The sequence below is a fragment of the Dendrobates tinctorius genome, unplaced genomic scaffold, assembly GCF_039654945.1.
Source record: "Dendrobates tinctorius isolate UK_male_01 unplaced genomic scaffold, ASM3965494v1 ptg000004l, whole genome shotgun sequence".
In the NCBI taxonomy this organism is placed as follows: Eukaryota; Metazoa; Chordata; class Amphibia; order Anura; family Dendrobatidae; genus Dendrobates; species Dendrobates tinctorius.
In genome coordinates, this window is record NW_027361672.1 from 45,793,458 (window position 1) to 45,806,764 (window position 13,307).

Sequence of the window (13,307 nt, forward strand, 5' to 3'; positions counted from 1 at the left end):
CAACTGATCAGCAAGAGCTTTCAAGGTAGCCGGGTTCCCTCTGCAGCTTATTTGGTAAGTGCTAGAGCTTGCCGAATAAGGAGAGACCTGGACATATTTGCTCATCTCTATTTATAACCTTTTCCAGACTGATAGATCCCAAATACTTTACTTCCCATGTGTTCCAGAATTTCTTAATAATCAGGCCTGGGTGTGGCTACAAAATTTAAACTCAGCTTCTCAAAGTTGTGATAAACCAATTTATGTTTGAAAGGGGAGGGGGCAATCACTTTTTCACACAGGGCACCAGAGGGTTTAGATTTCTTTTTTCCTTAATAATAAAGACCTTCATTTAAAAACTGCATTTCGTGCTCACTTGTATTAATTTTGTTTAATATTTAAATTTGTTTGGTGATCTGAAACATCCAAGTGTGACAAACATTCAAAAGAACAGGAAATCAGATAGGGGACAAACATTTTTTCACACAAGTGTATGTTATGAATTGTACATAGGGATAAGATTTATCAAAGTTGGCATATGGATAAGGCATAGCAACCTCATTGAGTGTGTTTTCTATAGGACACTGCAAAGGGTGGAATAATCAGGCTATTTCAACTGCACTGTAGTTCTTAATGCTGAATAGCTGAGTTTACATGAATTGGGCATATTCTGAACAAGCGAAATTACGCTTTTATTTAGAAAACAGATACTTTCACAGGGTATATCAAGGCTCGTCTCTAAAGCACTTGGGTCAGAAAACAGAAATCTTGGATCGGGTCTTCTTGCCATCTTCTTCTGTCAAACTCCATCTAAAACAAAAGAGACAGGTTAACCAGCAACTTTATCCTTTCAAAGAAATTGACAAAAAAAAAATGCAGATGAACCTGCATTTTTGTTTTCTCCTAGTGTACTACCTGCGTTTTTGTTTTCTCCTAGTGTACTACATGTGCAGCTCATGTGTGCTCCTTTTCGGTCTTGAAACCATTAACTATTACATTTTTCTGCACAGTGCCTCTACAGCTGAATTCTGAGCATTAAAAACATGCTTTCCCAATCAAGTCATGTACCAGGCATAGCCCCTCACTCGTTACTATTTTATACCTCATCGTGGCAAGTAGTCATTATGGTTCTGTTATAATTCAACATGCTGATGCTAAGTGACGATAGTAATCAATCCCAATATTCTAGCACTTGTCAGAGTTTATCCAGAGATTTGTTCTTAAGATTTGTGTAAAAATGAATTAATCCAATTGTTTTGTACTTTTTTGTTGCTAAATGCTTATCTACACATGCTGTCAAGAATGACCTTGTGAGGAAGATGAAGATGGTGTCTCAGCAAACCAGCCGTTGGGAGGCCTTGTCTTGCTTTCCATTTTCCATTCAGCACCATCAAGAGGAAAAGTGAGAAAACAGCACAAACATTAGTCAATATCACAACCATGAAAAATAAACACACTACACTGATAAGTATGGGCATTACAAATTTATTTGGTATTTTAAAAGTCAAGAGCCATGGGAATCTAATCATCGGTGGCCTCTTTACCCAAATACAGCATACATGAACCACAGTCTACAACTGAAATAAATGGATAAACTATTAGTGGTACTACCCAATTGATCAGCTATGACCCAAAGTAAATGCTTTAGAATTGGCTACAGATAACCTTGTTCACAAAAGACTTTATTATCTAACGATGCATACTGGAAACATACAGATATCTGCATGGATCACCGAACATGCAGGAGAACATCTGTCACTTGACAATAAGTGAGTCTCAACAATTTATTCAAAAAGGAACATCATATGTAGACATTTTTTAACAAATAGTTTCATTTACAAGAGAAATAAAAAGGTAAAGAAGCAATTACCGCTTATAAAAAGCAGCTGCTTTGCTCAAGAGTGGAGAGTTTATTCCTGTATTGAAAGACAACATAATCATGAACAATGAAACAAACAAACATTTTTTTTTATCAGAACCTACTACAGCTTAAAGGGGTTGTTTGAGATTTAGGACAAAAATCACAATGACTGCAGAATGCCAAAATGCGATACCCCTTTATTCACGGTGAGAGCGGGTGGTCACAAAGCACATATGTACGACTTCTTGCATAATTGTGGTCAAGTGCCAACTGGTCGCATTCAATTTCTCAATAGAAGAGAAATACCAGATAAGTCTAGTTGGTATGTGACCGCAAGTATGCAAATTGCGTATAAGCAGTCATGTGACCACCCGCCCTCACTAGGGAATTGTGACAGTGTGCGCACCGCATGCTGTCTCAGAGTTACTGGAGACTTCTGTCCCAGGCCCAGGCAACCACTTTAAAATGGGACTTCGTTAAATAAAATAAGCCCCTTCTTTGCTGGTAAGAAATACATAAGTACATTTTATTGGTCTGAGCTTTTTTTCCATGTTTTTTTTTTAAAAAACCTCAGTTTTCAGATATGGAAACATAACTATGCCTCAAATTTCAATGTAACTACTATAGATGCAAATTTCAATGTAACTACCGTAGATGCTTGTTGTAGGTTTCCCATGTAAGCTGGTAGACTACAGGGTAAAAATGCATACAAAACAGAAAACAATTAAGAAACAGTACACTGAAGGCGAGCCCCTTCCATCAAGTGCACACGCTCCACTAAAATCAGATGGAGAGAAAGACTTGGATTGATCTATCACAACTCTTGTCCAACTTAAAACATTGCAGACGAACATATAGTAAGTCACTGTGAAACATGCAAGAGCAGAATGTTGCCACATGTTGATACCAAATGCGCATCTGTCAAATATATCCATATATTTACCGTATATATAAACGACATCTTAAAACATCAGCGATGTTGACTTTTTGGCTTACCTTCAGTGTACTGTAAGCTGTACACAACCTGCTTTATCTCTGCGGGCAGGCTCAAGGAATAGGCCTCCCTTCGGCACTGACTAGAGCAAGGGCATGCTGCTGAGGCCTGCGCACACAACCTAGGAAAACGTGAATATAAACAGCATTTATGCTGATCTTCCAAAACAGAATAGAAAAAAAAAGATCCGAGACTGCTAAAAATAAAATATTACATCCAAACATTATAATGCAAGTTGGTTTTGCCAAACAATTTTCAATGCAAACTGTATTAGCACTGAGTATACAGTTCTGCCAATTTACAAGCATTTCTATTGTGAAAAAGAACAGCTATCACAATTTTTCAGACATCTCATTGGAAAAGAAATAATAAAATAAACCCTTAGTTTTAATTCAAACAATACAAGCTTCCTCAACTTTGCAAGGAAAATATTTATGTTTATATACATTAATGAGCTGCTGTGGAAGGTCTTCAGTCCTGGTGTGAACTATTCAAACCATTTCCCACGTTTAGATCTTTTCTTGAATGAAAGGATGCTGAAGTGCTTGATTGATGCTTATTCGTTTAGCCGGGTCCAGCATTAGGATCTGATCCAACAAGTCTTTTAGCTGGTGAACTTTTTTACGCTGGTCTTCTGGTAGCCTCTGGCATCCAATTAAATCAGCCACCAGGTCCTTAGTTGGGTTAATCGTGCTCATGACAGTAACTTTCTCCTATGAAACATATAAATTAGGAACATTATTCCCGCTAATTACATTAGTTACTAAGTCGACTTAATGTAGTGGTGTAGAATTATGTCAACATGTTCAGCTGCTTCAATACAGACTTTAAAGGGAATCTGTCACGTCATTTTTAGCTATCACAAGTGTGTTGGTAGTGATGTAATGTGCATCACAAATGTTTTTTTTTTCAAAGAAAAGCTCCCAATTTATGCTTAAAAACACTTTATATCATTTGGGGATTCCCTCACATACTTTTTGGTTCAGTCATAAGGGTGCACAGCCCCAGGTTCATATCTGGTGAGCGCATTCTCAGGAGCGCAGAGTGGAGGGTTCACAGTGACGCGCATAGCGTGCGCACTCATGTAATATAGCCACCGACTCAGCGGCTAGGGAGCATGCGCACATCTGATATGAAGCTGGGGCTGTACATCCAGAGTCACCTGTTAAGGTGGCATGGACTGAGTCCAATTTGTTCTTTTTTGGTTAAACGTTTTCTTACCAAGCAGAAATGATTTGAAAGATTGTAAATGCAAATAATGTAACTGTAATAAACGTAAATAAGCAGAATATGAATTGTTTATCATTATATTTGGGGAGTTTTCTTCATTTAAAGCAAAGGTAAGAGAAAGATAGAGCAATAACCTACCCTTTCTGTAACTTTGTCAACTTCAATGTACATGAAGTTCAAATTTGCATCAAAGTGTTGGTCCTTGAACACACCTTTTCGAATCATCTACAGAAGGAGAAAACACACACAGAAACCCTTCTTTTACAAACCCAGGAAACTGTATTTGATCATGTACATTTTTTAATGTGGATGTATGAAAATAGGTTGCACATGGACGTCACACAAATGTAAAAAAAAACAAAAAAAAAAAAAACAGGCATACAAATGAACATAAAGAAAAGTCTGATTTTTCTAGATTAAACTCAGACTATTTCTAATACACTAGTCTGCAGGGGTCCTTACTCAGTCACTGAGCACGGTGGCTCAATAGTTAGTTTGCAGCACTGTGGTCCTGGGTTCAAATCCCACCAAGGACAACATCTGCAAGGAGTTTACATGTTCTCCCCGTGTTTACGTGGGTTTCCTACTACACGCCAAAGACATACTGATAGAGAATTTAGATTGTGAACCCCAATGGGGACAGTGATGATAATGTATGTAAAGCTCCGTGGAATAAGATGGCGCTATATAAGCAAAGCATAATAAAATAAATAAAATAAACAGAACTTCGTAATATACGAATGGGCTGATGACTGTGGAGGCGTGGTCTGAGAGTTGATTGAACAGCAGGTCTTTTGAATTTGACAAGACAACAGATGATAATGCATGTGGGATATATAGTGGATTTGCTGTCTTTTGGCAGGGGGACTTTGCATATTACAGGAACAGCATAGTTTGAGTTTTTAAGAAAGCTCATCGACTGTAGAGAACATCCTCTTTGTACAGTGCTGCATATTTTGTCCACAGAATGTCAAGTTATGCTTCAGATGTCACTTGTAGTAAACCAAACCAAAATCGATAAAGGTCCTGTTTGCACTTACACTAAAAGTCACTCACGAAGGCAATAATATGATGAAAATCTTTAATGAAGAAATTGACTGCAGTCTTTGAAACTCCTTCACGACATATGATGTACATGTACGTGATATGTCATGCCCCTGCCTTTGATCCGCATCTTTCCTGGCAGATTTTGGCTGACTTAATCAGCCATTTTGTGCCTCTAACAGCTATGGGTAGAGGGGTGCTCGAATGCACCTGTTAACCTTTTAAATCTTGCTGTAAAGTTCTGGCAGTGTCATTTTTAACACACGTAGTCAGGGGGTGCATCTTTTCACATGCCCATCAGCACGCCCATGATGTGATCCCCGTGCTTATCCTGTGAAAGTCAGCCCATGGCTGGCGTTCATAGGAGATTGTGATTTTTGCTATACAATGCACAAGCGATCATACGATCGTAGGTTCAAGTCCCCTAAGGGAACGATTAACCCTCTTCATGCTGCAGCCCATTTTCATTTTTGCGCTTCTGTTTTTTGCTCCCCAGAGCATAACTATTTTATTTTTCGTCAATATGGCCATGTGAGGGCTTGTGTATGTTGCTGTCACTAGGAGGCTGACACTACACAAAAAAGGAAAATGGCTCCTCCTCAGCAGTATACACCCACTGACCGGCACAAAGCACCTCAGTTAGTGTTAAAGCAGTAGGAGAAACCAAAAACTATACCAACCCAACAACAAAGGCACGTAGGCCCAAAAACAGTACAAACAATTAGGGAGGGTGCTGTGTCCCCAATGAAGGCTCCAAGAAAGATTTTACGATGAGTACCAAAAATCCCTCTTTGTTTATCACTTCATTGGGGGACATAGGTAACCATGGGACGTCCCAAAGCATTCCCAAGGGTGGGAACAGAAAGAATGCAAAGAAAATGGACTTAGGTCAGCCGGTGTGTAACTGCCGCCTGCAGCACCTTCCTACCCAGGCCTGCATCAGACGATGCATGGGTATGAACCCTGTAAAAACCTTGCAAAGGTGTGCAAGGACGACCAAGTCACGGCCTTGCAAATCTGTAAGGCTGAAGCCTGGTGACGAACAGCCCAGGAAGGCCCTGCGGCCCGAGTGGAGTGAGCCTTCACTCTCGAGGAGGCTGCTTGCCCTGAACGCGGTATGCCTCCAATATTGCTGAACGAATCCAACATGAAATATTGGACTTAGACGGTGTGAGCCCCTTACGACGACCTTCAGAGATGACAAATAGGGAATAGAATTGACAGAAAGACGCAGTTCTTGAAAAGGTAAACTCGAATAGCTCTGACCAGGTCCAGCATGTGGAGAGGACTTCTCCAGGGGATGGACTGGAGAGGGACATAGATAAAGAACGACAATGTCTTCATTGATGTGAAATGAAGAGACCACCTTGGGAAGGAAGCAACGGGTCTGAGAACTATCTTGTCCTGATGCAGGATCAGGAACGGAGAACGACAGGATAATGCTGCTAACTCAGAAATCCTACTGATGGACGTAATGGCAACTTCCATGACAGGAGAGAAAACGAACTATCTTGAATGAGCTCAAAGGGAGCGCGCTAAGGACAAGGTCAAGATCCCATGGGTCTATCGGAGGATGATAAGGAGGTGCCAGGTGGGTGATACCTTGAAGAAAAGTCATTACCTGGGAACAAGAAGCCAGATTTCGCTGGAAAAAAATTGACAGAGCTGAATCCTGTCCCTTAAGAGTACTAAGCGATAGACCAGAGTCAAGACCCGCTTGTAGAAAACCAAGGATGGGAAAAGGACATAGGAACCAAATTGTTTTCCTCACACCACCGGAAGAAAGCCTTCCAGTATCTGTAGTAGATAAGCGAGGATGCTGGTTTTCTTATCCTAATCATGGTCTGAATGACATGATGGGGAAAAACGGCCTCCCTCAGGACTGCGGCCTCAACGGCCATGCCATTAAACTCAGAGACTATGAACTCTGGTGGAAGAGAGGGCCGTGCAAGAGAAGATCCAGACTGTCTGGAAGCCTCGAGGGAATGTTCATGAGCATGTTCACTAGCTCTGCGTACCAGGCTTGTTTTGGTCAGTCTGGAGCTATCAGAATTACGGGAATTACGTCTGCCTTTATCTTTTTCACGACTCTCGGAATCAAGGGGAAAAAAGATCAGAAAAAGATAAGGCAGCTGGAATTGGGACCACGGGATCACCAGGGCATTGCAACCGATGGCCAGTGGATCCCAGGACCTTGCTACGAACTGAGGAAGCTTGTGGTTCATGCAAGACTCCATCAGGTCAACATCCGGAGTGCCCCATCGCTAGCAAATCTGGTTGAAGACAGCAGGGCTGAGAGACCACTCGCCTGATGCAAGACCCTGACAGCTAAGAAAAACGGCAGCCCAATTTTCCACCCCCTGAATGTAAATGGATGCTATGGCAGGGACGTGACATTCCGCTCATCGCAGAATCCTTGTTAAATCTCTCATAACCTTCCTGCTGCGAGTCCTGCCTTGATGGTTTATGTAGGCCACGGCCGTGGCGCTGTCCGATTGAACGCGGACCGGCTGGCCTGCGAGGAGGGACGGCCAGTGGAGAAGGGCAAGAAAAATTGCCCTGATCTTCAGAAGATTGATGGGGTAGAGTGGCTTCCTGAACGTTCCAGTGACCCTGCGCTGTGTGATGAAGGAAGTGAAAACACATGAAGAAAAGAAAGTATATGCACACAAATAGGGATCACCACAAAGATATGATAATCAAAAAGTATCAGTTTTATTAATGGACACAACAAACAGACACTTTGTTTAAAAACAATTAAAAAGTCTGAACAACCAGACACTGATAACAAAACAAAGACAATGGGTCATTATGATAAATAGTTAAATACTATGGGTCCCAAGGCCAACCATTCAGTATAATGCCAGGTATCTGCTAGTTACCATAACCTAGGGTCTATCAAATCAATTGTAATGACAATCATGACCTTGGATCAAAAATACCATATTATCAATAACTACTATGGTTACATAGAAATTCTACATATGCCATGAATAGAAAATTGAATGCTTATCATGTTGCCAACACAAATAAACATACATTAACAAATCCCTTTCCCTAGCATGATATCACCTGGTTTCTGAGGATGAACAAGCTACCGGGTAGGTTACATGGGACCCCCAAACCCACGTGTATCGACACAGTGATGTGTCTTTCTCAAGGTGTGATGAAGGAAGACCGCTCCCCAACCGAGGAGACTGGCGTCGGTGGTGATGACCTGCCAACGGAGAGGGAGGAAGTACCTCCTTCACAGGACTGAGGTGGATAGCGTCCACCAGGTCAGGAAATTCCTCACCTTGAGAGGCAGAATCACAGGTCGGTCCAGGGAGACTGTTCTGTCCCAAGCAGACAAGAGGGCCAGCTGAAGAGGATGGGAATGGAACTGGGCAAAAAGGCATGGCTTCCATTGCGGCAATCATCCTCCCCAGCTCTCATGCAAGACCGCAGGGGGAGAGGAGCTGGTCCGCTTTAGAGAGCAGATTCCCTGGCAGAGAGATGAAAACTTCTCCTTTGGAAGGAAGACACGGGCTTGGGTCATGTTGAACCTCATACCCTGAAACACCAGGTATTGAGCTGGTGTTAGAGAGGACTTCACTCTGTTGATGATCCAGCTGAGACAGACCAGAGTGTCCAGAGTGATCTGAAGACTCTGGTCGCAGTCATGGCGGGACAGCCCCTTGAACAGAAGATCGTCCATGTAAGGGATTACGAGAATCCCCTTGGAGTGAAGGATGGCCATGACTGCTGCCATGACCTTCGTGAACACTCTGGGGGCAGGGTTGCCGGGTTAGTTCATGTTAAAGAAAAATGTATTAATCTGCTTTGAACATTTTGTATCTGTCTGGAGTTGTGTGTCAGACTGTGTTACAATCTGGATATATGTTTTAATAAAAACTACTTGATTAAAAAAAAGAATGCTCTGGCGAAGCATTTTTGCCCAGGCAAACATGGACTTTGCCACCCAGGTGGAAGCGAAAATGGGACAGAGGGAGGCGTCAGCAGCCTCAAAGGCTGATTTAGCCAAAGATCCAATCTGCCTATCCCTAGTGTCCTTAAGAGACGCACCATCTGGTAGAGACAGGACTGTCTTGGAAAACAGGCAAGAAACTGGCGGGTCCACCTTAGGGGACTCTGCCCATCTACCAACAAGAGAATGAAAAAATAACGCAGTCTTAAGGAGCGCTGATGCAAAGAGACAATCGGAAATTGGATACAAGCACAAACCTTTAATAAAAGTTCTCTGCAAACCACAACGTGTTTGGATAGCAACATGCTATCTTCCTAAAGGTGGTACAGAGAATATGAGGGGAAGTGACATTTAAAATAAAATGCACCATTGGAAATCATTAACTATGACCAACAAGGTCTGGGCTAAAGGAGTAAAGAATGTCTAGCTGCTTCCTTCCCGGGAAACGCTTTTCGAGATGATCCCAGTGTTTAGCCATAACCACTTCAAATTCTATGTGATTGGGAAAAGTCTGGGAAGGACGGTTTATCTGTCTGAAGGAAACCGAGTGCTCCTGAGCAGGAACCTCGACCTCTTTTAGGTTCAGAGTTTGGGTAATAGCCAAGATAAGGCTATCTACCATATCCTGCAATTTTGATGCCTGGTCTGAATCAGACTCAGAATCAGACTAGGAATCCACATACGACCCAAAAGCTGCCTCCGAGGAGGGGGCATGGGGAGAGGAGGGCATCCTGGATGATGCAGAGGGACCTGGGAAACTGGATGAGGAGCCGCTTCCTAGGCTTTGTACCAGATCTGTCCCTGCGATGGTCTTGGTCAGGTGCATGTGAACCACTGTGAGAGCTATTCAGAGCACTGGTGGCAGCAGATAGATGTGGAAAACGCTCCAGGACCTGGGCCAGGGATTGTGATAATTTAGGCAGGTCAGAGACCGACTGACATGGTAACAGCCCACTCCGGAGGGAGGGGTGTGTTCTTATCCTGGGTGTTAGAGTGCTCCTGTGGGACAGACATGGTGGAAGGACAGCAGGACGGGCAGAAAGAGGAACGTTGACCTGAAGACCACTTTCTTTTGCAGCGTGCGCAGGCGTAGTGAATCACAGTAAGCTTAGAGGGAGAACGAGAAGCCTCTGCAGTGTTGAGCATCGGTGATACAGCTAAAAAGGGCTATATAGAGGGACAGAGGCAAGGAAGGAGAGAGGGTAGAGCCTACCCGATGCCAGCGATATTCAACAGATGACTGTTAGGTTAGCTGTGTCCCCCTTGTCAGAAGTCTGCAGGTAGTTGCAGAGTCCTGATGTCGAATGCGCAGAAGGGCAGATAAAGGCAGTGTCTCAGACAGGATGCACGATCTGCTGAGGTACAAGGTCCAAGATGGCATCACCTATGCTGAAAACAGCAGGCACGATGCAGAGAGAGGGGCGTGGCTGGCCCAAAAGAGGGCGAAGTTCAAGCGCAAAGTGGAGAATGGCCAGGGAAGCCAGGGAGGAAAGGAGTATGTCCCAAGGTCTGGGACCAGTCACTGGGAAAAAACAGGATTTTGGTTACTTACCGTAAAATCTGTTTCTCAGTGTCTTCATTGGGGGTCACAGAAACCGTGGGAGTGTGCTGCTGTCACTAGGAGGTTGACACTATGCATGAAAAAAATGATAACTCCGCCTCCGCAGTATACACCACTCTGACCGGCTGTAGGACAATCAGCTAGTGAAAAAGCAGTAGGAGACATTATCATGTAAGTCATCATATATTCATTACACGTAATAAAATCATGGAAGGGCGCGGTGTCCCCCAATGAAGACTCTGAGAAACAGATTTTACGGTAAGAAACCAAAATCCTGTTTTCTCTTTCGTCTCATTGGGGGACACAGAAACCGTGGGACGTCCAAAAGCAGTCCCTGGGGTGGGAAAAGACAGAAACTTCCTTCAGGTCGGAGAACTCACCACTGCCGCCTGCAAGATTCTTCTGCCTAGGCTGGCGTCCGCTGAAGCATAGGTATGGACCTTATAGAACCTTGAAAAGGTATGCACGGACGACCATGTGGCAGCCTTGCACAACTGCATGGCTGATGCCCTGTTGGGTACCGCCCAGGAGGCGCCCACCGCCCGGGTTGAATGGGCCTTGACCCCAGCAGGGGACACTCTGTCCTTCACCCGGTAGGCTTCCAGAATTGCCATTCTGCTCCAGCAGGCAATTGTTGCCTTAGAGGCCGGCAAGCCTCTTCTCAACCCCATTGGGGATAACAAAGAGCGAGTCGTTCTTCCTGAAAGGAGCGGTCCTGGCCAGATAGATCCTTATCGCCCTGACCAGGTCTAGCTTATTCAAAGAACGCTCCAGAGGATGGGTTGGAGCGGGACAAAACGACAGAAGGATTATATCCTCGTTCAGGTGGAAGGCCGATACCACTTTGGGAAGAAAGTTAGGAGGCCGCAAAACAACCTTGTCCTGGTGCATAATTAGGAATGGAGGGCGACAGGACAATGCCGCCAATCCTGCCTAATAGAGGTGATGGCTACGAGAAATACCAGCTTCCAGGACAACAAAGACATAGGAGCTTCTTGGAGGGGTTCAAAGGGTGAACCTGTCAAGGCTTCCAAGACCAAGTTAAGATCCCATGGAGCCACAGGGGATCTGTAAGGAGGGGCCGTATGTGCCACTCCTTGCAGAAAGGTCTTAACCTGTAAACAGGAGGCCTAATTTCTTTGAAAAAGAATAGAGAGGGCAGATACCTGGCCTTTCAAGGAACTTAGGGCCAAACCGCCATCTAACCCTGCCTGGAGAAAGGCTAGGACAGATGGCAGGGAATAGGGCATAGGTGTGATGAGATTAGACTCACACCAGCCAAAATAGGCCTTCCAGGCTCGATAACAGACCCTGGAAGAGGAAGGCTTCCTAGCCTGAATCATTGTATTAATGACTCGGTCCGAAAAACACGCTGCTCAGTATTGTGGTTTCAACGGCCATACCGTCAAATTGAGCAACTGAGAATTCGGGTGGTAAAACGGCCCCTGAGCCAGGAGATCTGGTCTGTCGGGGAGTCTCCAGGGGGTGCCTGTGAGAAGATTGATAATTTCTGCGAACCAGGCCCTCCTGGGCCAGTATGGGGCGATCAATATGACCGGCACCCCTTCCACCTTGATATTCTTTAGCAGTCTGGGCAGGAGAGGAAGGGGAGGGAACAGGTAAGGGAGTCTGAACTGTGTCCAGGGAATGACCAGCGCGTCGACCCCTATTGCTAGAGGATCGCGGTATCTTGAGACAAACTGTTGGACTCTCCTGTTCTGTCACAATGCCAAGATGTCCACATTTGGAGTCCCTCATAGCTGGCATATCTGACGGAACACGTCCTGGTGTAAGGACCATTCTCCTGCCCCGAGCCCCTCCCGACTAAGGAAGTCGGCGGCCGTGTTGTCTGTGCCAGGAATGTAAACTGCCGAAATTGTCGGAATTGCGGTTTCTGCCCAGTTGAAGATTCTGGATACCTCGGCCAGTGCCCGGGGACTTCTGGTTCCCCCTTGGTGATTGATGTATGCCACCGCCGTGGCATTGTCTGTTTAAATCCGGACTGGCTGGTTGTTGAGGTATCTTTCCCAATGTAGAAGTGCTAGAAAGACCGCCCTCAGTTTTAGAATGTTGATTGATAGTGAGGATTCTTGCCTCGACCATCTTCCCTGGACCGCCAGGTGGCGGAATACCGCACCCCAGCCCAGGAGACTGGCATCTGTAGTTACTACCTGCCAGTGGACAGGGGGAAAAGGCCGACCCAGAGGAACAAGGGGGGAGGTCAGCCACCACTTGAGGGACTCCCTGGTCTGAATGGAAGGGAGGAAGGGGTGATCCAGCGAAGAGATGGACCTGTCCCACTGAAGGAGGATGTTCCTCTGCAGTATCCTGGAACGGAACAGGGCAAAGGGTATTGCCTCTGAAGCTGCCACCATCCTTCCCAGGACTCTCATGGCAGCACGAAAGGATAGATGCTGGAATTTCAACAGAGAGCAAATTCCCTGCTGGAGGGTAATCCACCATCGAGCGGCGGGTGTCGATTATCATCCCTAAGAATTCTAGGCGTTGTGTTTGCGTTAAGTGGGATTTCTCCCTGTTTATGATCCAACCAAACCGAGACAGCGTGTTTAAAACTACCGCTAGATTTTCCTGGGCCTGAGCGAAGAAGGGCGCCTTGACGAGAATATCGTCGAGATATGGTGCCAATATTATGCCTCTGACCCTTGATATA

At 44.7% G+C, this 13,307-nt stretch overlaps 1 protein-coding gene across 9 annotated transcripts in view; it reads right to left on the reverse strand.

Moving 5' to 3' along the window:
- Positions 1-647: 647 nt before the first annotated feature.
- PRP4K (pre-mRNA processing factor kinase PRP4K) overlaps positions 648-13,307 on the reverse strand; it is a 108,647-nt gene continuing 95,987 nt past the window's right edge. The window contains exons 14-19 of one of the 9 annotated variants that reach the window (XR_012230689.1): positions 4,203-4,289; positions 3,281-3,547; positions 2,837-2,955; positions 1,850-1,895; positions 1,287-1,345; positions 648-789 (exon numbers count right to left, since the gene is read on the reverse strand). Coding sequence is in view for 1 of the 9 variants with exons in the window: in XM_073567485.1 (XP_073423586.1) it covers positions 3,344-3,547; positions 4,203-4,289 (291 nt within the window). In the remaining 8 variants the exon portion in view is untranslated. Of the gene's footprint in view, positions 1,346-1,448; positions 3,548-4,202; positions 4,290-13,307 lie in introns of those variants that run through there. The other 8 variants (XR_012230688.1, XR_012230686.1, XR_012230687.1 and 5 more) reach the window with 8 other exon arrangements.